At 37.6% G+C, this 25,937-nt stretch overlaps 1 protein-coding gene across 3 annotated transcripts in view; it reads right to left on the reverse strand.

Annotated features, from left to right (window-relative positions):
• igsf21a (immunoglobin superfamily, member 21a) overlaps positions 1 to 25,937 on the reverse strand; it is a 247,616-nt gene that overhangs the window by 73,847 nt on the left and 147,832 nt on the right. For all 3 annotated transcript variants that reach the window (XM_084396183.1, XM_084396182.1, XM_084396181.1), the window contains exon 3: positions 6,889 to 7,010. In XM_084396183.1, the coding sequence (XP_084252309.1) occupies positions 6,889 to 7,010 (122 nt within the window). The remainder of the gene's footprint in view (positions 1 to 6,888; positions 7,011 to 25,937) is intronic.

The following is a 25,937-nucleotide window of genomic DNA, read 5'->3' on the forward strand; positions in this document are numbered from 1 at the left end:
TAGCAGCATAGGTAGCAGGCTATCTTCAAAAAATCCTTCCATGCAGATATCTATGGGCGTTGTCAGGTCTTTATCTCTAGAGAGTAAGAAGCATTTTGCTCAGGCCTCCGCCCTTTACAGCATAGAGTGTGGTAGCTGCCAGCAAGGCCTTAAGTTAAAAAGGATTTTTCTTATGAGCCCCTTGAATATAAGAATTCAAGTCATAAGGTCGATGGCCACCTACTGAGGCCTCCATTCCCTTGGGTTTAGTAGAGAATATAAAATCTGTCTTGTAAAATTACAAGATAATAGGCCTCGACCCTGATACATCCTTCAGGGTCATGCCGATAGTGCTCCCCTTGTTAGGGTCATTAATTAGAGTACTTTGCTACCCATAGCTCGTATGTTATCACCCTTCACCACCTAGGCTCAGGTAGAGACAGACTAGTGACTCCCTCCCACTTGGGATGGTTCAGTATGCTCCCTTAGAGCAAAAGCACTGCCCGGGCTGACGCCCGTGACTTTCGAAGCTGTAGGCCTTTAAGTAGGCCTCCTCGATAATCTGGTAGCGTAAGCTTGTACTCTCCTTGCTTTAAAGGATTGATAGCACTTCTGCTGAGTACACTGCCCATTGGGAATGTTAAATAAGTATAACCAGGCACACAGATATGTCTGTGAGAGCACCTAGGCTTTTGATGGCTCTGCATACATCCTCGCTATCAAGTAGTTAGGCCTTAACAGGCCTCCTTGAAGGCCCTTGATTTTGTGAGAGACTCGGTTTAGGAAACAGACAGGTTGTTGGCAAGACTAGGTCAGTAAATTTGACGGTCAGCCTCCCTGGTGGCATGTAGGGTTGACTATGTTCCCCACAGAAAGTGACTGGACGGGACTCCTTTTGGACCCCCTGGCCATATTCCCTTAAAGGAACACCTTCCATGGAAGCTGTTGGTTCCAAGCCTTTGAGCGGCCTTGGTAGGCCTTCCGTTGTTGGGAGGCCACTTTGAGGCTTATAGCTTGGGCAGTGACCGCAGGGAATAATGTCACTGACAGCCTGTATGTGACCCGAAGGGGGAGTGTGTTCTTGGCATTTCAGGTTGAAACTGCCAGTTCTGAAGTTTTTGTCACAAGCCATAATTGGCATGCACTCCCCTCAGCATGGTGGGATTGTACTTCGTTCCCTAATAGCGTCATCGACGCAGTGCGAGTTCCCTTTCGAAAGGGAATGTCTAGGTTACGACTGTAACCTCTGTTCCCTGAGAACAGGGAACGAGACACTTCATCGTTAGCCATGCCTTGGAGATGCCTGCTGAACAGTCCCTTCAGACGAAAGTGGATGACATGTTCTCTAGGCGCCCCTTTTATATTTCCTGGTCGCACTAGTAGTGACGTCATAAGCTGTCGCCGGTCAATTTCGATTGCCGTGATTGGATCGTTTTTCAGACACCGGTTCACGTGGAGGGCATTCCCCAATAGCATCATCGACGCAGTATCTCGTTCCCCGCTCTCATGGAACAGAGGTTACAGCCGTAACCTAGACGTTTTCACAGCTCTGAAAAGACAGTTTTTATATTGCCCTGTTTCTGGGTTACAAAACACTTCTGGTCTATCTTTGTTTGCAAATCTTCTTTCAGCTCATGTTCCACATTCTGGATATTAGGGCTGGCCGATAAAATGATAACGATATGTATCGCGATAGACACGTAATCAATATCAATAAAAAATGCGTTTGATAAAATGTTCAATTTTTTTTTTTCTTCGTCGGAAGAAACCAGAGGTTGCGAAGCATGAACAAAGGCACTCACTGTAACCTAGCAAAGTAGGAAGTGACACGCTAACAGCCGGTCATATAACAGTATGGTTGCGCCATATCGTTGTCTCATGTTGGATTCTTCAGAAACAGAACTGGCGTGGAGTGATAAGTGGAAAATGTGTGCCACAGCGATTGTTGATAAAACAGGAAAAGTCAGCTCGCCAGTATGGCAGTTTTTGGGATTTTATAAGTCTGACCGTAGTCAGACCAATGTCGTCTGCAAATCATGCAAGACCCCCGTCGGTTTCTCTATGTTTATATTTAACACTTTGCACTATTTTATTTACTTTATTAAGCATTTCTTACGTATTCTTTAATTTTGCACCTTAATGTTAAGAGATAATTGTTAAGTGTTCAGTGTGATTTTAGACTTATCTTTACATTTTAATTATTTGAGTGTTTTCCATGGTTGTGTTGACATTTCTGCCTTTATAACTGAGGGGATTATAATCAGAGGAAGGTTAAGTTTAAAATAAAAAATGTTTAAATGTAATATATCTTTCTCCTGGTCCTTATTTTAAATAGGTCATAAAAAATATAAATAATTATCGATATCGACCGATATGAAACACTTATATCGTGATACAGTTTTCAGCCATATCGCCCAGCCCTACTGGATATCATAATTTTCTAAATGTCTCAAAAAAAAACAAAAAAAAATCTCAGCCTCTCTTTTCGTTTCAGTCAAGCGATTCTTTAACAATCCCAACATCGTCTGCATGTGCTTGGCGCCGGTCGGCAAAGTCCTGCTGCTCAGCCCCTTTAAAACAAGCAGAAAACAGCTAGATTGACTGAAAACAAGCTCATTTATATTGAATGAGGGCAGCGGGTGAGTTCTCAGCACAAGCGAATAAGCATTCCTTTCATGTACGCCTCCCCACCGTGGCTTTCTTTCCCCCTGCACCTCAGATAGCTCACTTAGGCTTGATGAGTAGAAACACAGCCAATTAATTGCAGTGTTCACCATCATGGCGATAGTGATGGCAACAATACAGTGGCTGTAAATAAAACCACTCTGCCATTTCTCCTCACAGATGTCTATAATTTTAACCTAATCTATTGGCAGTTTTTTTAGTTTTTATTGTTGTTGTTAGTTTACTCCCCTACTTCCAGGGCTGCTTGACATGCACAGACCGTGATGATTGGATGAGAGGTTTGGCTCCGGCTTTGTACATTGGCATTGGTCTCACGTTCTACCCTGCAAGTGTCCTCTCTCTGGATGAGCTTTACTGCCCGGGTCTCTGAATCCCGGCCAGCATATTTCTCAATTCCTGTCTATCTTACACTCTTAGCTCTCCACCTCTCCTTCTCTCTGCTTTTCAACACTCTCTGTCTCTTATTTGCTCATTCTCTCCCCTCTGTTGCATATTTCCTCTTTGGATTGCTGAAATGCCGGCGATGTTGCACAATAGTCTGGCTCGCTCTGGCATTCAGTTCTTCAAAATAACCTCAATGGGACTGAAACTCCAGCTCCTTCACAGTCTTTCTCAGTTTCACCTCCTCTGTATTCTCTCTCTCTCTCTCTCTCACTGTGCTCTAAAAATGTAGATGGATTGTTAATCAGAGAGTAATAAAAAGCCGATTAGCACTAAATCACACCGAGGCAAGGAGGGATTTGCCTAGCCAGGTCCTGCCACTCTGCAGTGTGTTTAAGTGTGTGTGTATGCTGAGAGGGACAGAGTGCTTGCTGCCAGGAATATAACATTCTGTAATTACAGAAATGTGCCGTGAATTTCTCAGCTGAGGCCTGTTCTTATTGGCGTTGTGGGCGTATGATGTTAGAATATGTCCAAGGCTGAATTTATGGTGTTGGAATATTCACAATAGCTCATGATTTCATGAGTCATCAAACACAGAGGTCAGCTGAGGTGATCTCTTACTTGTATATTCACTCATAGGGCCTTGAACATCAGTTAAAAACAAAACAAAAACACAATTACATTAAATGTTGCCATTTATGCATGAAAGGATTTATGAATGATTTACACAACATAATTTTTTTTTTAAATCCATTGTTTGTTGCTTGAATGAGATTCATTGTGAGTACACTCATAGTAGTGGTCAACCAATACGGGCTTTTCAATGGCAGATGTCGATATATAAAGAGCCATGTGCATGGCAGCTGAAATTACATCTCTGAAAACTCTTTAAAAAAAAACTGAATTATAATGCCACTCAGGGGCCTCTGCAAACGTTCAAAGGGTCAGCAAGATGGATGAACAAGCAAAGCAAAGCAAAAAACAAAAACAAAAAAACAAATCAAAACATTAATTAAAATGCCACTCAGGGGGTCTCTACAAATGTACTCACTGACAAGACCGATGATAACCAAATGACAAAATTTTGGCCTGACTGATACATTAATCTTTACTGTAGATTATACTAAATATATGTTAAAATAATAATAAAATAACATTTTTTTTGTAAAATACATATCCCACTACAGAGTATCCTTACTTCAAGACTAAAAAGAGAAATCACATGCCTCAAAGACACACAGCATATTTCATGTCTCTCTTTTAACACTGTTGTCACGTTTCAGTGAAGAGGCATGAAAAAAGAAAATTCTGATAGATGTGCATGATAATCAGGGGCTTTTATTGAAGAACGGGCTTCTCCTGAAGGGCCCCGGAGGGCCCGGTGGGCGTAAGTGCTTTTGTTTCGGAGTATAAAGTCGAAAGTTTTGCCAAAAGCATTTGGTGCTCATAGGAACAGGTGGAGAATTGAGGTGTCCATGATAATGAGAGAAGAGGGCCAGGTCGGAGTGCAAGGGGAGGGTCCTGTGAACCTGTTCGAGATTTGATTGGCAGCTCAAACTCATCATCTTCATAAATTGACAGCTTAGTGACAAGGAGAAGCTAGTGAAGAACAATAAGAAAGACCTAACATTATGACTTATATTAAATATTAAAGAGAAACAGAATTAATTTTTCAAACACCTTCAACAACATACCATCATTAAAGGTGGTTGTGAGGATAACGTTAACGTTAGAAAAGACACAGAATTTCAATTTGGCCTGTAATACTTTGACACCTTGTGTTGTGTTGAGTTTTCCAGGGAATTCAAACTGTCATGGAAAATGATTAGACATAAGCAGTTCCAAATGATGTTATTATTTTCCATTACTCTAAAATATGTGCATACTTCTGAGCAGCATGCAGACAAGAATCACTGCTTTCTCAGTTTAATGTGAAAACAAGTCAACTTCTATGGCCCAGCTAGAGACAGACATGTCTATCTCTCTGCTTTCGTTTTCAGAAAGATCCTTGCTTGTGCCTTAATTTACAGGCGAAAGGGTGAGATCTGAATTAGAGTGGCAAGGCCTGCTGGTGTGGTGTTTTGCCACTCTGGAAAGAAAATGAGAGATAATACCTGTGAAATATCCTGTTCGGGTGTTCTAGATCTCCCATTGAATGCTGTGTCAGAGGCTACAGGAAAAAGGATTTGAGAAGTGTGTATGCTCGTGTGTCATTGTGTGTGTCATTCAAGTGTCTGTGCTTCATAAAATTGTTGCCATCCATCCATCCATCCATCCATCCATCCATCCATCCATCCATCCATCCATCCATCCATCCATCCGTCCGTCCATCCATCCGTCCGTCCATCCATCCGTCCGTCCGTCCATCCATCCGTCCGTCCGTCACACCGTATGGACTTTAAAACCTTGTGAAAATAGTATTGTTTACTTTCAGTTGCAGACAAGTATTGACTAATGTTACCCATCTATGCTTAAAACAAAATTTCAGCATTTCAGAGAATAAATCTTGACTTAAGTAGATTTTCTTTTTTTACCGTAAAACAAAATACTGTTTAAGAAAAAGATTTTTGAAACAATGTGTGTGCGTTTATACTTAGGCGACTGCACATGAAGCTTGATGGTCTCTGCAGTTGCCATCTTCCTTCCCGAGCATTATGTGAGACTGCGAGGTCAATACATGTGATCTCTACTGCTGTTTATAGTGTGACAGTCAATTTACTTCCTGCTGGGTAGGAGTGTTTGTTTCTGTGCGTGTGCACACAGCATACTGTCCCACTTTCCAGGCAAAGCAAGAAGAAGGCAGTGTAGCCTGTTACCTGAAAAACTCTGATGGAGTTATTACACACGTGCAGATACTGTTTCTGTGCACAGCTAGTCTTGCAGCAGACAAAACCTTCCTTTTTCTCCTCACCATCTAATAGTTTGTACCAGCTTTTGGTCTGACAAGAAACTTATGTTTTGGTGAGGAGCAGAGTAGATATGACAAAGTATTTCTGGGTCTTGCTTTTGCCTTTCTGCCTGAAGCTGAGCCTCAGGTATCAGGGGTGACTTGGGGAACACGTCTGTTCCTCAGCGGGCCTATGAAACACTAAAGCAGATGTTCAGAAATGGGAGGCTAAAGATGACACTTTCTGAATGGGGAGCAGGGAAATTGCAACTGAGGGCCCAAAGCTTGAAAAGCTTGGCTAGGGGCTCAGTGAGTGAAAATACCAGAACGTACTGGATAGTGAGGAAAAGTCTCTTAATCAGGTCAATGATTCAGATTTACTTACAGAGTGTAACTTTTTTGGGCCTTTACGGGACCAGTTTACAGTACACAGGACATAAAACCACTAGATGGAGTGCAACAGAATTAAACAAAAGGTCATTAGAATATACAGTATGCTAATTAATACTCAACACACCTGAGATGGTAATCCCACTCACACATTTGTCCAATTGGTCTTTAAAAAAAAAAAAAAAAAGATGCACTGATCTGAGTGTCAAATGTTGATATAATTTTAACATGACAAGATATCTTAAAAATTTTACACTTATGATGCAAGACACTGAAAATACTGTGAAATGCATCGACAAAGACGCTCTTCTGATGCACACATAAGAAAGTTCATAATTCAGAAGGAACAAGGAATTGCTCTTTATATTAATGTTGAAAGCCAATAGGAAATAAACGAGAAGTCATATTGGCCACATTAGCACCAGAGTCCAATGCGCTATGGCTCAGAAAATATGCATCAATATTTTAAACAACGATTCATCTGTCACTGACAAAATTTGGCACCTCCAGTGATCAGATCACATAAATATTCTCTGTTTTGAAAATCAATTAATGACTCTTACCGGACAGTCGATTGATACACCAGATCTTCCCGTCTGCGGTAATCCTCCATATGGGAGTAATTGGTGTTGAACATAGCATCATACGTAAAAATCTTCTGCTTAATAGTACCTCCGTCAGTAACCTGTAAAGAAATAAGAATAAAACATTAATAAAAAGATGTGTCTTATAATGAAGTGGATATTCCATAGACCCCAATACATAAATAATGAGATGAGACAAGAGCAAGTACAAAAGCTCGATGCCCACAGGCAAAGTTAGTTCTCACACTTTAAAACGATCCCAATGATCCATTTAGAGTTATTATTGGTATATTATTTAAGAGCTTGTGAAGAGATGAATTTAAATGAGCGCTCAGAAACCTGCCGAGCATGATGAACTCAGCGAGACACTTACATATATGGCATTAGGAATTAAGTGCACTATAAGAGAGCGATTTAATGATGACTGACGTTTTTGCTGCATTTTGTTGGTCTGCGGCACAGGAAAGGTAATGAAATGTGAAGAGATATTGCAGAGGTGAGGGATATTCGCAGCACCATTGGCTCATTTTGTGTCTTTTTCCCCTCCCTGACGTTCTTGGCAAATGATGGAGCGCTCCTCTTTTGGCGCTAATATCCACAGGGGAGAGAAAGTCGCTTAGCATTTGAATGACTGCGATTTCTCTTCAGAGCACAGAGAGAAGGAGAAAGAGGGGTGACAGCTTTTAATGGAAGTGTTAATGCCTGCTTTTGAAGCGGTGGAATTGTTGGCGGGACAGGTGTCTTTCTTTCGGCGAACACTTGAGATGCTATCTATGGCCTCTTAATCTGGTCCCCAGGCGCTGTAAATCAGGCCTAGGTGGATTTGTGATTGGTTTTCCTCAGTGTTGAGAACAACAGCGACACGGAGACAATGTTAAATTGGTTTGATTTGAACAAACAATTCACGCTGCCCTCACAAATGAGTGTAGGACAGCCACAATAACCTCCAGTCCTCTAGAGATTCACACTAAATGCCTGCAGCCACTACAACACACAATGATTCATAATTGCTTGAATTCTCTTTTAGAAAGGAATTATGGGCACAATGAATATAGGGGATAAACAATTCAAGCGTATAGGATAATGTTTACATAATGCATATCTAAAACTCACAATAACAGCAAGGTATTCCAGAGCAATTTTAAAGCAGAACTCGGCAACTCTAGCGAACTCTAATCACTTCTTCGCTGATTTTCCCTTTTGTTGTCGCATGTTTTCCCCACGAGCTCCCCCTACAGCTGTGGGGCGTATATTTCACAACACGGTCGTAAAAAACTCACTTGCGGCGGCCTCCTCCCCCTCTCTACCGCTGCTCATGTGCGTTTGTTTTGATCGGAGCAAGCCAACTGTATCGTGTGGAGCTATGTCTACCGAGGTGGGTAATCTGGTAATACATCATACATGCATGTGTGTTTATGTGGAATTGCCGTAAAACAATTTGTGTTTCGCGCTCGTTCTCGTTCTCGCTTCTCACGAGACTTCCAATTTCTATCTTGCCGGGACGGTAGTCCCCAAGTTGCAAGGTTGGTTTTCCACCTGGGAACGCTGGGGGGAGCGGGGAAAGTCACCAATATCACCAGAAGAGGTTGTTTAACCATCCAAATGATTTCTAGACAGTTTTATTAAGTTAAAAAAGTTACCAAGTTCCGCTTTAACATGATTTGATTTAATACACCTGAAACTTTACACCTGAGTGTAAAATTGTGTGGGTTAAGAATATTTTCTAGCCCTTCCATCTCTTCCTCATAATGCAGATACAACGTGAATGTATTTTTTTTATTAAAAAAAAAAAAGAGATAAAAAATAGTCGTTAATTTACACACACTTTTAAAAAGTTTGTCCACATTTTATATATTCTTTTGGGAACAAATATGGGTATTATGATGAAACAAACTGTACTAAACAAAAAACTGCTGTGAACTTAGCAACTAATGAATGGTGAATATATCTTTTCAGAAACAAACACTTATTGCCAATCAAGAGTCTCAGAAACAGGTCAGCAAAGTGCTCATATTGTCAACCACTTGTGACACCATTTAAAACGCATCCAAGAAATGTTTCAGCATTGCACTCTGAGCACGAAGATCACACTGATCATCTTGCAAGCATCCGACGATGCGGCTGCTACAGGGCCCGATACATTTTGCTACAGGTTCACAAGGAAGTGGTGACATTGAAAGGTCAGTCGCTAAAAGCAAACCTGTGTTTGATAGTTGTGTTTTCCCCTCAGGTTGATCCTGGTTGCTTTTGTAGTTGACTCCAGTAATGCTTTCAAATTCCTTTAAAAGGTGAGATGCAAGAAGGTTTCTGTCTGACATGTCTTAGAAAACGTAAAGTGCTCCCGGTAACTGAATACAGATTCCCTTGGTGGTTTCGGCTCTTGACTCAAACTGTTGCAGCATTGTTATGGATAGCTTGAGATACTTCTACCTGTATTTCTTCAAGTGCAATCCAGCCACCATTCAAAAGATTTATAAAAAACTGAATTCTGACCTTTAATGTACAACCATAATGTGAAATCACCTGTATCTTGTTTCATAAATCACAGTGAACTGCATTAGAGAACCACAGAAAAAAGGAGAATGAGAAGATATGAGGACCCTTTTTTTATTATTATTTTTTTTTATTTTATTTAACTGAAACTGCTTTTTACCCCTAATGGAGTATGGAGCAAAAATATACAATTGTGGAGAAACACAATGTGAAGGGTTTGCTCTGTTTACATGCATTATGAAATGAGAGGGTGCTTGTGTTTATTCAAGCACATATGAAAATATTCGATAAGCAGCGAGGATGCGTTTTTCCGCATGCTAAAAACGCAGAGTACATGATTAGTGGGAGAAGCAGAGTAAAGGTTCTGACATTCTCTCCGATAAATACAAACGCGAAATGGGCCTTTCGAAAAAATAGACACTGTCACCCACTTTGTCATCATGACGAGAAGAGGACAGTAATGAGAACATCAAGCGCATAGTGGGAAACACAAGGTGCCACTGTACAATGGAATTTAATAAAAGGAATAAAATGAAGTGAACACATGAATGAGTATGATGGGAATTCTCTTCTCATACAGATGTTTGACAGAACATCCCATAACCCTTTCAGATCATGGTTTCATGTGGTCTTTCTCTGTTCACTCAATACTTCATAATATATTTTAAATGTTATTATGCATAGCACTGTAAATACATACAATTATCCAATATTATATATATATATAATGTTGGATAATTGTATGTATTTATCACCATGTACCCATCCTCTGATATATACACTCACCTAAAGGATTATTAGGAACACCTGCTCAATTTCTCATTAATGCAATTATCTAATCAACCAATCACATGGCAGTTGCTTCAATGCATTTAGGGGTGTGGTCCTGGTCAAGACAATCTCCTGAACTCCAAACTGAATGTCAGAATAGGAAAGAAAGGTGATTTAAGCAATTTTGAGCGTGGCATGGTTGTTGGTGCCAGACGGGCCGGTCTGAGTATTTCACAATCTGCTCAGGGATTTTCACGCACAACCATTTCTAGGGTTTACAAAGAATGATGTGAAAAGAGAAAAACATCCAGTATGCGGCAGTCCTGTCGGCGAAAATGCCTTGTTGATGCTAGAGGTCAGAGGAGAATGGGCCGACTGATTCAATCTGATAGAAGAGCAACTTTGACTGAAATAACCACTCGTTACAACCGAGGTATGCAGCAAAGCATTTGTGAAGCCACAACACGCACAACCTTGAGGCGGATGGGCTACAACAGCAGAAGACCCCACCGGGTACCACTCATCTCCACTACAAATAGGAAAAAGAGGCTACAATTTGCACGAGCTCACCAAAATTGGACAGTTGAAGACTGGAAAAATGTTGCCTGGTCTGATGAGTCTCGATTTCTGTTGAGACATTCAGATGGTAGAGTCAGAATTTGGCGTAAACAGAATGAGAACATGGATCCATCATGCCTTTTTACCACTGTGCAGGCTGGTGGTGGTGGTGTAATGGTGTGGGGGATGTTTTCTTGGCACACTTTAGGCCCCTTAGTGCCAATTGGGCATCGTTTAAATGCCACGGCCTACCTGAGCATTGTTTCTGACCATGTCCATCCCTTTATGACCACCATGTACCCATCCTCTGATGGCTACTTCCAGCAGGATAATGCACCATGTCACAAAGCTTGAATCATTTCAAATTGGTTTCTTGAACATGACAATGAGTTCACTGTACTAAAATGGCCCCCACAGTCACCAGATCTCAACCCAATAGAGCATATTTGGGATGTGGTGGAACGGGAGCTTCATGTCCTGGATGTGCATCCCACAAATCTCCATCAACTGCAAGATGCTATCCTATCAATATGGGCCAACATTTCTAAAGAATGCTTTCAGCACCTTGTTGAATCAATGCCACGTAGAATTAAGGCAGTTCTGAAGGCGAAAGGGGGTCAAACACAGTATTAGTATGGTGTTCCTAATAATCCTTATATATATATATACACACTGTAAAAAATTTCTAACCTCCCTAACTCAAAATTTTCTAGTGACTGATAACATCTAAATTTTTCAATTGGCCCAAGTGAAATTCTGTATTAGTATTACTAGTAATAATAATAATATAAAAAATATATAATAAGTAATAATATAATAAAGGTATAAATGTATAATTGTGTGAAATGTATTATAAAAATTGGCTAGCAATTTCGACAAGCAAATACCAAGAAATAGGTTGCAGCAGTTTGTCTTTGAAAAATCCGCGATGGCACTGAGCTCGAACAGTTTCAACATCAGCGACTTTTTATTGTATGAAATCGCTGTCAATCAAAAGGAGACGCAGCCTTTCGACAGACCCTCCAATCATCACGCGGGAAGCCCGGAGTCCAGGCCAGCCCACTCCCCGTTCACCCCCAGAGAAGCTGAGCTTCCATGGGCGGGACATAATCGCAGCATTTATCCAATGACCGTCTAGTTTCGAAGCGCTGAAAAAAACTGTTCGAAGCAGCCCCATTGAAGTCAATGGAAGCTGGGCTTCAACAGGGAAATGCACTGTGACGCTACGGGAATGTATGAGAAGGAAATCGAGTCAGCCGACCTGCTGTATGTAACTGATTCTGAACGAACTCGTCTTTGAGATGAACGTTTTCTAACGCATTTTTAGTCAATAAAATGTTAATACAATAGTACATATTTGACCATTCATTTTTTGACATTATAGGGGAAGCCGAGCTTCCCTTGCAGTCTTAAAGAAATCGCCACTGATTGATATATATATATATATATATATATATATATATATATATATATATATATATATATATATAAAAAAAAATATATATATATATATATATATATATATATAAAATCATCATCATCTTTATTTATTTGAGCATCTGAGTTCCACAAAGTTCTACATAGTAGCAAGGTTCAGCACAGTAGGCAAAACTAAAGAAGGATACATGCGCAAATGAATAAGTAAATAAATAAAAACGTGGATATGATGCTCAAAAGGAGTAGGCAGAAGCTTAAGCTTACTGACGCCTACCCCCTTTTATACATTTGAGCAGTAGATACATTTACTATAATCAAGAAGACAATTGACACATATTTATGTTGTCCTATTCCAGTGACTATGCAATCAACAATATTAACTCAACCATTCTGCTGATTCCAAGACAAGGAAAGAAGACTCTTCAATAAGTACAAAACCCCATCATTGCCAGTAACAACTAGTCACCAATCTTTTAATTTGATCTTTTGTTCCTTATTGTTATGAATTCACTGCATTTAATGGCCACAATTGTTTATAATTATAAATAGTTTAATTATATTATCTTTATTATCTTATATTATCTTTTTAGTTTGCCAGTCACAAAAATACAACATAAATAGATTGCTCTGCAGCCAATTCCATTTCCACGCTTAAGGACATTCTTCCGTCCTGTACTTAGACAGTATGACTTGTTTATTCTTTGATTTGAATTGATAAATGAATGGGCACTGCTTGAGTTGGGCTCTCAGGTTATTCCAGAGCCTGACACCACACAAAGACACACACATACTTTTCCTCATAGTTCTGAAAGCCGGTACTTTAAGTTGGCCATAACCTCTCAAATTGTAACAGCTATCTCTTTTTATGAATAGTTTTTGAACATGTGCTGGTAGTAGGACCCGATTTGCTTTATACACTAATTGTGCAGTATACAAATCATTTAAGTCCATGAATTTAAGCATGTTACTTTGTAAAAACAGTATATTTGTATGTTCGAGGTATCCTACCTTATGAATAGCTCTGATTGCTCGTTTTAGGAGTATTACAAGGGAATGTAGGGAACTTTTATAATTATTACCCCAGACCTCAATTCCATAAGTTAAAGGGGTGGTTGATTGCTATTTCACTTTTTTCATTTTAAATACTGTGTAATGTTGCTGTTGGTGCATGAACAGTATCTGCAAAGTTGCTGCGCTGAAAGTTCAACGTAAGCGGAGATATTGTCTTTTAAAAATCAGGAAGTTTAATGCCTACAAAAACGACTCGAATGGGACTACAACGAGATACTTCCCGGGTTTTATACGTAACTAACCCATACATTTACATCAACCCTCCCTCCGGAACATGTTCTGCTGTCGAAGAGGAGGAGTTATAGTGGAGAGAGCTGTAGCTGTCAGGTCTTCTGTGTTCAGGCTTCCTACAGACGCTGTAGTTCGTCAACAATGGTTAAAATTTAAGTTTGATTATGTTCCTGACAATTACAATCGTAGTTTAGCTCTCTGTGCTGCGCATTTTACGGAAGACAGCTTCCAGAATCTACACGAGTTCAATGTCGGATTCAACAAGAAACTATTACTCCAACATGAAGCAGTTACAGCTTTAAAACCAGAGGCCACAACCTGCAAGTAAGATTTAATCATTTTAAATGTATTTGCCTGTATAATTTAAGACGTAATGTTTTAGTTTTATCAAGGATGTAAAAAAATGACAGCGCTGGCTTTAGTATATGACAGATGCGTATAAACATTTTGGACCCGAATTTGTAATATGTAGAAATTTTGTAAACGTATTTTCCATGTATACTTTATGACGTAATTTTTTTATTTGATCAAGAACGCAAACCAATGCCAAAGCTGTTTGGTTATAGTAGCTAGTTAGTTCAATGTTATTTTGTGTGTATAAGAAACGTGTGCAAACTTCAAAAAATTATCGCAACAGCAAACTTCAGCTGCTGTTATCACATGCACACCTAAAGAAAACGACAAACTGAGTAAACTACCGGTAAGTTTTGTGAATAGTTAAACGGTTGTTCATTCTATCAATAAAACAATATGTTTAAAAAACGGTATTACTCAGTCCTGTATTCAGTTATATTAAATGTTTAATCAGGGGGAAAGCGTATCTCAAAAGCTAACAAACAGCAGTAGCATTTTCAAGTATCAGCGTGTGGAAATTCTTTGAGAAAATAATAATAATTAAAAAAAAATTACCATTCAGAAACGTTTAGTAAGAGCCGTGTTTGCGGAGGTTCTGCTTGACTCTCTTCATCACCGCTCTCTGGGTCTGATTCTGGCTCAAACTGATGAGGCAATATTGACACCATTACATTTGACCGGGCCAGGAGCACATAACTGTCGCCCGTAAAGGTTATGGGCGTGAAGATTCCGGACGCAGTTTAGCCAATTACAACACACCGGCCGAACTAACCAATCTGAGCTCATTGCCTCTTTCTGAGGGAGTGGTTTCATAGACTCAGGAAGTCAACCGGTCGTTCAAATGACAGAGGAGGAAGCGGCTTACAATAAAGGTGAAATTTATGAAAAATAAGGCGTTTTTTAACAAACGAAACACGAAGACATGTTATATTACAGCCCATAAACACAATCAATCAAAGAAAAAAGGCAGTAAACCACCCCTTTAAGTATGACAAAATAAGACTGGAATACAATATATACAGCGCCTTGTAATTTAAAACGTACTTAGCTTTGTTTATAATTGCATTTTTTTTTTTTATATATCTTCCTTTGTATGTGTCCAATGTGTGATTTCCAGCTCAGTTTGTTGTCTATCGTGATTCCCAAGAATTTGATTTCTGTTACTTTTTCTATTTTAATACCATTTATACTTATCAGTAGTTCAGGATTTTCCTTATAATTGCCAAACATGATCATTTTTGTTTTGTTTAGATTGAGTGATAATTTGTTTAAATTGAGCTAATTCCTGATTTACATCCTTTATAAGTCAATTATAGTTACCGTTAGAATAAAATATGTTGGTATCGTCAGCAAATCACAATTTTTTTTATAAATCTGATACTTTAAATATATCATTGATATATAAATTGAATAGCAAGGGTGCCAGTATAGACCCTTGAGGCAGCCCACAAACAATGCTCATACATTTTGATTCAGTGTCCCCCATTTTAACAAATTGTTGTCTCTCATCTAATAGCTTTTAATCTAGTTCCCAGCAACTCCCCGAATACCATATTTTTCACATTTTTGTACAAGGATAGAGTAATTGATAGTATCGAATGCTTTCCTTAGGTCTATAAAGATTCCAACAGCATGTTTTTTGCTGTCTACAGCACTGGTGATTTCTTCCACACCATCAATAACAGCCATAGTGGTCGATCGTTTGGGTCTAAATCCGTATTGCCCTTCGTTAATTAACTCATGTGTGTATGTGTGTATGTATGTATGTATGTATGTATGTATATATATATACACTCCTGTATATATGTATGCATGTGTATATATAGATACACACACATATACACATACATACATACATACATACATACATATATATACATACAAACACACATACACATATACACACATATACATATATAGATATACATATATGGGTCTAATATATATGTATATATACATACAGTACAGGTCAAAAGTTTGGAAACATTACTATTTTTAATGTTTTTGAAAGAAGTTTCTTCTGCTCATCAAGCCTACATTTATTTGATCAAAAATACAAAAAAAAAAAAAATATATATATATATATTGTGATCTATTATTACAATTTAAAATAATTGGTTTTCACTTTTCAATTTATTATACTTTAAATTATCATTTATTTTTGTGATGCAAAGCTGAATTTTCAGGATCATTACTCCAGTCTATCACATGATCCTTTAGAAATCATTCTAATATGATGATTCATTATCAAAGTTGGAAACAGTTCTGTTGATTAATATTTTTTCATAACCTGTGATACTTTAAGATACTTTGATGAATAAAAAGTAAAACAATAAAAATAAAAATGAATCTAGAAATATAGAAATAAATCAATACTTTTATTCAGCAAGGATGTGTTAAATTTATAAAAAGTGATAGTAAAGAAGATTTATATTATTAGAAAATATTTTTTTATTTTGAATAAATGCAGTTCTTTTTAACCTTTTATTCATCAAATATATTAGGCAGCAGAACTGTTTCCAACACTCATAATAAATCAGAATATTAGAATGATTTCTAAAGGATAATGTGATAGACTGGATGTCACATGTGACACTGAAGACTGGAGTAATGATGCTGAAAATTCAGCTTTGCATCACAGGAATAAATTATTTTTTTAAGTATATTCAAATAGAAAACTATTATTTTAATTTGTAATCATATTTCACAATATTACTGTTTTTTTTTTCTTCTGTATTTTTGATCAAATAAACGCAGCCTTGATAAGCATTCAAAAATATTAAAAAACGTAATGTTTCCAAACTTTTGACCTGTACTGTATATAATCCTAATACATATAGTGTATGCATTTTGTATATATTGCCATTTATTCTTATAGGCCATTTATTTAAAATGCACTATTGAAGAAGGCCATGCATATCGCTGTGGTGATGAAGGAAATGAGACATTCAGCTGGCATGGCACACACATGTGGGCCTATAATGATTTTACCTCCTAATCAAAATGGACCTGAACTCCCATGTGAAAGAATATCCATCATGGATGACTGTCCGCCCTGTTGTCTTGACGACTACCTCTGCTATGAGAATATGGAAAGAGACAGGAAACCAGATAAATGTGCTTTTATTAAGGAAAAAGGCCACATGGGGGAAACACACATCCAGCTCAGGGTAGTTTATTGAATCTGTTCCACATATTACCGCCAAGACACTGGAGTACAACAGAGTCTACCATCTGGAGAGGAGGAAGAGGATCTGGGTGGGCGAGAACCATCTCCTCCTCCTAAGTCTGTCTATGTACCCACAACAAACCTTGCTGCCCGTAACAGTAGGATACCGTACCTTGGAACAATGGTGTGCAGTGATGTTCTGAAATGAGGAGGCAAAGTCCTCACTGAATATCATTATTATTTTAAAAAACAAATGTAAATTCATGTTCCAATACCACTTAAATTTGACATATACATTACTTACTGTAAAAAATTTTAATTATTCGATTTTGCATTTTGACATTTTTTGACATTTAAAAAAAAAAAAAGTAGATTTCTCATCAAGATAATGCCTTTTACCATTTACTTCAAATTAATAACTAGAACACCACAGTAACAAATTCCAGATCTATATTTTATTTGGGTAACACTTTAGTTTAGGGTCTAATTCTTACTATTAACTATTTGCTTATTAGCATATATATTATCATTATGTTTATTAGTACATATTAATGCCTTATTCTGCAATACCTAAAATTAACAACTAACTTAATAACTATTAAAAAGCAGTAATTAGAAAGACAAAAGTCTTAATTAATAGCTAGTGAGAATTGGACCCTAAACTAAAGTGTGACCTTTATTTGTGAACTTATGTTCAGCTGTTCTTTTTAACAGTGAACTTATTTTCGGATCATCAGTCATCAAAACTTGGTAAACACTGCATTGTTAAGTCACAGATAGAAATTACCTTTGAATTTCACAAAGCTGATTGCTCACTAAAAACCTTAAATGATTGTGCTTTCAAATCATTTCAGGTTTGATTTTGATGTGACAATGCAGTGATATCTAAGTGAGTGAGTTGATATCTAAGCGGGTATCTGAGTTGTTACTCACTTATTTGTAATTTGTCTTCCCTTTGACACCATTATTTGTTTATTTTGACTCATTTGTGGACATGGCACATGCACAAAACTATAAAAAAAAGATCAGACTGAATTTATACATACAAACATGCAATATAAACATGCTATTTATTTATTTATTTATTTATTTATTTTATTTTTATTTTTTTATTTATTTATTTATTATGTACATATACTCTATACTACCATTCAAAAGGTTGTTTTTTTTTAAGTATTTTATAAATATTTTTTAAACATTGGAATTTATTCACTATGATTATAGCATCATAGTTTTAAATAATAGTTTTATTTATTTGTTTGTTTGTTTGAGTTCAGTCTGATCTTTTTGTCTGATCTATATAGTTTTGTGCGTGCCATGTCCACGAATGAGTCAAAATAAACAAATAATGCTGTCAAAGGGAAGACAAATTACAAATAAAGTGAGTTACAACTCACCCACTTAACTAACTATATATATTATTGTGTTATATTATTTTTTGGCGTAATTCCTATGTATCCGTCTGCACTACGTCTGTATTTTCCTCACTTCATACGTTCCAACCAGCCTCAGATATCAGAAATCTACTCAAATTCATTATATGACAAGCATGCCTGAGCTTTAATCAGTCAAATTTGATCAGTGGCACATTATAGAGGAGTGCATCCAAGCAGGCAAGCAGGATCAAGAGGGGTTGGAGAGGGGTGCAATCTACAAGTGTATGAGCGAGTAAGGTGGAGGATCCCTACAGAGTGTAAACAATGCACGCCGTCTGCTGCGGTTCCACATGGAGGCCCTGGCCTTCTCCCTACCTTCACTCAGCTCACTTCAGCAGAGTGGCACCCCATCCCTCGGGCCTAACTGAGCTGTGGTTATTTATAGAGCACTCCTGAATCACTTCCTGCAGCCTGAGGATACACACAGGCGCGCACACACACACACACACACACTCACATAGATTGTGATTCAATGGCTTAATCCGATCGTGACCTTAGATCACTGCCACAGTCATGCTGAAAATGAGGCTTCAGGTAGAAGCAGCCCTTGTCAACATACTGTATGGACACCAATTAACTTAATGTTTAGTTGAACAGAGACAAAAAGATCAGACTGAACTCCAACAAACAAACAAACAAACAAATACAACTATTATTTAAAACTATGATGATATAATCAGAGTGAATAAATTCCAATATTTAAAAAACATTAAAGACATCAAAAATGTAAAAAAAATCCTACAAACCCCAAACTTTTGAATGGTAGTGTACAGTATATGTACATATAAATAAATTCCATGGGGTTTTTTTTTTCTCTTTTTCTTCACTCTTTGGCATTTCAGGAGACACCCACAGCTGTCATCCTTTCAGATATGTGGTCAAAAACTCTCCAACTTCGTTATTTTTCTTCTATTCCCTCCTCCGCCCATCACTTAACAGGAGTTTTGTCTCGCTCTACGACCACCCCATTCTAAGCCATTATTTCATAACCTGAGAAATGTTGACAGGCCTCATATTAGCGATTTGACAGCAAAATAACAACCCGCAAAGCACATACTTATGTCATACGTATGTCAATGGTGTGACAGACAACTATTTATCGGCTCATACAGCAGCACATATCAATAAACTTGCTCTCACCTTGTGTCTTCTGAAGATTTAAGGTATAGTCACTCTGGATATACAATGTGGATGTCGCTCTATTGAAAATGCATGAGGCGTATTCAGCACTCTAAACAAACATGGGGTGCACAGTCCCTATAGTAATATTTACAGCCACACTCCTGTGTCTTCCTTTGTATGTTCTCAAATATTGCGCGACCAGCAGTCAATCTAGTTCTGTGTGCAAAGTATACAAACCCGGCGAAATATGGTGGGTGAGAAAGCTTTTGTAAACAACTTTTATTTGCCATCGACTGCTTTAATCTAGTGAATGGTGACCAGACTACATAGAAACTAGCTAACAGGCGTTGTGTAAACTGAAGGAGCATTTTAGCCCAACGTATGGAACATGGCCCTAACACCACCAATGCCATGTGTGTGATTCCCAGGGAACATACAGTATACTGAAAAAAAATATATATATATTAAAAAAGGGATAAGAAGAAAAAGAAAAAGCTTTTTGTGGGGTCAGTAAGTTTACAAAATCAATACTTTTGTATATATATATATTCACCAAGGATGCATTACATTAATCCAATATGACAGTAAACACATTTACTATTCTACTGAATTTTTATTCATCAAAGAATCCAGATTATTTTTCATTTTTTTCTCATGGTTTACACAAAAATATTCACCAGCACAACTGTTTACAGCATTGACAATAATAATAAATGTTTCTTGAGCACCAAATCAGCATATTAGAATGATTTCTGAAGGATCATGTGACACTGAAGACTGGAATAATGGCTGCTGAAAATTCAGCTTTGCCATCACAGAAATAAAATATATTTGAACTATATATTTTTTTTATCAAATAAATGCAGACTTAAGTTAAATAAGAGACTTAAAAAAAAAAAAAATCTTACAGTGCCTAAACGTTCAAACAAATCAAAATGTTGGCTAAGTTACATATATCAGTCACTCTTTGTATATTTTAAAATCATCAAAGCATTTTCTTTTTCATCTGTGTTATTTTTAAGGTACTGGTATACACTGTACCACGTATTGCTGACAGTGAGCAAGGAGTTAATTTATTTATTAATTGCAGTAAATTAACACGTACAATCAACTCTTATGTAAATGTAAATCTACAGAGACTGACTCATTAAAGCGTGATGTTTTACCAAAGTCCCATTGTTAAACTTTGCAGACTGGAAGATGGTGGAACTCGGATTTAATAAGATTTATTGCAGTTCTTAGTATGAGCTGACGTTTTGATGAAATTCTAACAAAAAAGACGTGATCGGCGCATTGTACTGATCTGAGTGTTAGAGAACAGCTCATCTGCATGGCAATTGGTTTAATATTGTGCTCCCACAATGGGAACAATGGGCGCTCTGAAAGGAACATGAAACAGGACCACTGTACCACTGGAAGTGTGGCCGTTTCCTCAACACCAGGGGCTCTTCATTCTAAACAACACAAAAAATCTAATTCAAAGCTGCGCTGTAATAACTGTAACTAAATCACAGCCTCCAGCGTTTCTCCAGTAGCTCCCTATGATATTTCCGCTATGTCTCCACAGGACGCAGCTGTGAGCTTAAACTGCTCTACCTGCTCACCTGGGAACCCATGGTGAGCCGAGGTCCCCGCTGTGCCGAGTACAGTGAGAGGTGTGCTGAATGAATTTCACGCTGCACGTCAGCAGATGTCTCCTCCCTCCCGGCTATGACAGTGAAAGGGATCTGCCTCTCTGTAGGGCTTTCGCAGATGCCATGGGACGGGTTATCCAGTTAAACAGACACACAACCATCCCACCTCATGCGGCTGATAGGTGCCATTACATAAATCACTTTCTTCAAGGTGCAGCGCTGTCATGTGCATGTCTTGCATAAGAATATTTGTGACAGGCTCTGTTTATTTTGTGTGTCATAAATAAAACTACAGTAATGAGGCACATAAGCAGTCAAAAGTACACATTTCATATATGTATATCTATTCAGGGCGCCCACCCTGTTAACACTTGCCAAAAAGGTCTCTGGATAGCTTGATATCTGCCTGAAAAGGTAAAACCCAAAACCGTAATGAGGAAGTGATGTGTATGCACACAAAAAAAAAAAAAAAAAAAAAAACAAGATGGCCATTGGGGTGATAAATATTCCTCTGCCCCGATGTGAGTGTCACATGCTCTAGGCATGCTGTCACTCATTTCCATTCCAAGACCACAAGGGAGGACAGAGCAGTGATTGGATAAGGCATTCTCTGGCAGATTGCTCTGGGATTAAAACTCATGCTGCCAGACATGTTCCAGCTCCAGTTGAACCCAAATCAGGGCAGAGGAGAACATCTGAACGGCTCTGGATTCACAACGTCAAGTCAAAGGCCAGATAGTGGTCCCAAAAAGTATTTGGACGCCTAAGCCACACTTAAAAATGTATGAATGTCAATGTATTAAATATCAACCCAAGTAACAATTATTTGAAAGAAAGACAGCTTACAGCCACTTGAAATGACTTTGGGACCAGCTGGTGAAAAGTAATATATATATATATATATATATATATATATATATATATATATATATATATATATATATATATATGGCAGTGACATAGACACAGTTATTTCTAGTTGCTACAACACAAAACTGCTTTAGATAAAGCAATGGTGTGAGGCTTCTTGTCTTCTAAAAATCAGAAAAATAAACCGGAAGGGTGAATTTAATAGGGAAAACATCCCATAAGCATGATGCTTATAATGCTGGGGATTTGCTGTCTGGGGCATACATTAACCTACTGCTTAAGGACAATAAATACCAAGGGGAGGACTAGGAGAGGTTGTCTTGCTCTGCCAGAAAGACATTACACATGAGGTCCAATTTTCCACAAAACAAAGGAGGCAGGAAGCATTCCCTGGCCCCATGTTAACAGTAATTGGGGACTTCCTTACAGAGACTTTCACTCATTTCCTGTCAACTGAAGTGCCATAGGGCTTGACAACACTAGAACATCTCTAGGAAAACTCAACTATACACACCAAACAACAAACCTACTCATCCATTTCCCCACCCATATCCACTAAAACATGTTATGTAAGTTTTAGTCAATGAGGAGACAATAACACGTTATGTAAAGCCTCACTCGGCAGTAGAAAGCAATTCTTTAACTGAAGGACAATGTGATACAAAAAGAGGACACAAAGACCTCTGGGAGAGTTCACCCTTAATCATTTGGGCCAGAGAGAGATAAGCATAGGTTATTTGAGTACATGTAATCTAGATTTCCAGAAATTAAATTCATATTTGAGTGTACTGTACTATGCATACTTTGCACCAAGGTAGGAACTAATGGATTGGAAATAAGGGATTTTCTACCATGATATTATTTTACAATAAGCTAGTAATCTTCATAAAAATAAAAGAAAAAAATAAACACACACACACACACACACACACACACACACACACACAATTTTTGTTTTGTTTTTCTTCTCCGTAATCTTTCCATTTGGGAAAGCATACAAACCAAACTGTTGCACCGCTACAAACCATGGCATCAAGACAATCATTTTAAAGTTGATCTGTCATTTGAATATTTCATTTTATCCATCTACAGATGCGAACAGGCAGGGGTGGGTGTGAGTGCCGGCAGACAGATGGTCCAGAAGACATTATGGGCCACAGCAGATCCTGTGTGTCTGTATATGTTCAGAGCGTTTCAGAAGAGACTGTCTCTTTGCACTACACCTGCCCCTTTAGACAGAGACTCTCACCATCTGGATCTGGTGGTGGCATTGCTAAATAAGGAGAGACTGTGTGAATTATGCAAAGCTAGCGCAAGTACAATAATATCAACTTTAAAATGGTCACTCTCAGCTGAAAATACTGCACTTCTTTTAGCAATGATAGTGCTAAATAGTATTAGATAAACTGTATATAATATAGAAACTGAAATACTTGTGATTATAGAAATGATGTTTACATTATTTTTATTTATTGTTTACAAATACATTATTTGCTATATATCATGACATCAAAACTGATAGTCTTTACATGTTCCTGGTCTTACTGTAAACAATGTATGCATGTTAATCCAACGAAAAAGACAATTTGGTTATTGTTCAAAGGTTTGGCAACAATGACATTAAATTGATCAAAAGTGACATTCATAATGTCATTTCTGTAAACCCTAACACTCAAAATATATAATTGGTTTGAGTAGAGAAAACTTAAATTAAAAAAATAGTTCAAACTAGTTAACATTTCTGAGTATTTATAACTTTCTTTTTTGAGTTCACGAAACCTACACATTTTAAGTAATCTGAATTGTTTAATTGTTTTGAGTTTAATGAACTAGTTTCTTTTAATTTAGACTAACTTAAATTTAACTGAAACTGGGCTGGGAGTTCTATTTCCCAGCATGCTCAAAAAGGGAGAGTAAACGCTAAAATTAAACATTACATATTCTATTTATCAAAAAAATCCTGAAACAAAGTAGTTTTGGGTTTTCACAAAAATACTAAGCAGCACAACTGTTTTCAACATTGATAATAATAAGAAATGTTTCTACCAAATCAGCATATTAGAAGGATTCCTGAAGAATCATGTGACACTGAAGACTGAATTAATGGTTGCTAAAAATTCAGCTTTGCCATGTCAGGAATAAATTACATTTTAAAATATAATAACATTTCACAATATCACAGTTATTGCTGTAGTTTTTATTAAATAAATGCAGCCTTGGAGCATAAGAGACTTCTTTCAAAAACAATACAAAATCTTGCTGACCTCAAAACTCTGAATAGTGCAACTTGTACCACCTCTGAAACGACTTTCCTGTTCCGCTGACGTCACCAATCCATCATACATTTCCATTCACCTGATTTCATCCTAGCATTTAAAACCCGCTTTTCCTGATCTAATCAATTCCTGATGGATAAAATCAAGTCCAGACTAGTATTTTTTTCCTCACTGATTCCTATTGGACTCAGTAAAAAGCACTGCGAGTGGCATTTCATGTTGACTTTAAGACAAAAAGCTCTGCATATTTCTCTATCTGTGTGTGTTTCCAGTTTATTTGTATATATACATATTTTTTGTATGTATATCAAATGACATCTTTTAGTGTGTAACATCTCTCTAACGTGCTAAAACAGCCCCATAATTCCATGTTAAACAAGAGACAGAAGCCATTTCCAGCTCCACCATGAACTTGATGTGTACCATCCCAGTTGTATGTTCCACCTATTACTGAGACGACAGAGGCATCATTCAGAGATGCTCTTATCAGTAATCCAGAGGAGGGATTTGGCCTTTATTTTCTGATGACGAGGTGTCAGGCAGGTTACCAAGGATTAACATACAGATTTGAAGTAATCAGTCCTCTTGTTTGCTGGATAACGGCGAAAAAATAAATAAATAATAAAAAAAAGTGTTTATCCTGCGACGAAGCCTTCAAATATTCATCAATCTCATACTGAGCAATGAGGCTTATTTTATACTTCTCTTAATACCAAGTGTGGTGTGATATTACTTATTTACTTATTTGAACAAACCTCACAGAGGGAACAGACGGTGACCCATTACTTACAAATCATTTAGGTTTGCAGTGCGACTCAGTCTCTGCCAACTGAACTGCGCCTGACACAGTTAATTACAGAACAAAAACCTTCATTCAATATTAAACCTCTCCTTGTCTTTTGATGCAAGTTTTCCGCCATGTGTCAAATCTGGTTTTCCAGCGTTTCTCTGTTTGTCATGTGGTACCGACGTCGATGCACTAGCTGGATCGTAATGTGTAATGGCAGCTGAAGGGAGGCTTCAAAGGGAACTTCTAAAAGGGAGTGTAAGAGGGCAGCTTTCAAAGATAAACCAAAAACGTCACCCATATTCAAAGAGCGTGTGAAAAAGCTTCATGAACGGCTTCTTTAAGACTTCTCTTTACAAAGAGGCCATGTGTCATGTTGAATTTGATAAAAACTTTTTTTTAAGGATACGGTCATGACCAGAAGTCAAGTTTTCAAATGTGATTCTCTAATAACCGCTAATTTCACCATTTTGATTCATAAAACTAATTCTGTAAGCTACTTAACATATTCCTTTCGTTAAAAAGTTAAAATGAAAAAAAAAAGGCATTTGGCCTTCAAGAATTCCTCAGACTTTACCTCATGATTTTAGATAATAGATTAATAGCCTCCTGATTCAACGCAGAGAGGCAGGCTCTTTATAATTTAAATGAGCTGTACCATTTTTATTTTATTTTTCTAGGCCTAATTTTGTGTTCATGTTTGATTCTAAAGCGCTTATTACATTTATCCAGCCAAGAGCCATGAGTGGTTTCCTCTTTTTTCTTGTCAATATTGTAGTTTGAATAATATTAGCAACATAATAGACAACAGTGGGTCTT

The sequence above is a fragment of the Rutilus rutilus genome (genome assembly GCF_951802725.1).
Source record: "Rutilus rutilus genome assembly, chromosome: 22".
NCBI lineage: Eukaryota > Metazoa > Chordata > Actinopteri > Cypriniformes > Leuciscidae > Rutilus > Rutilus rutilus.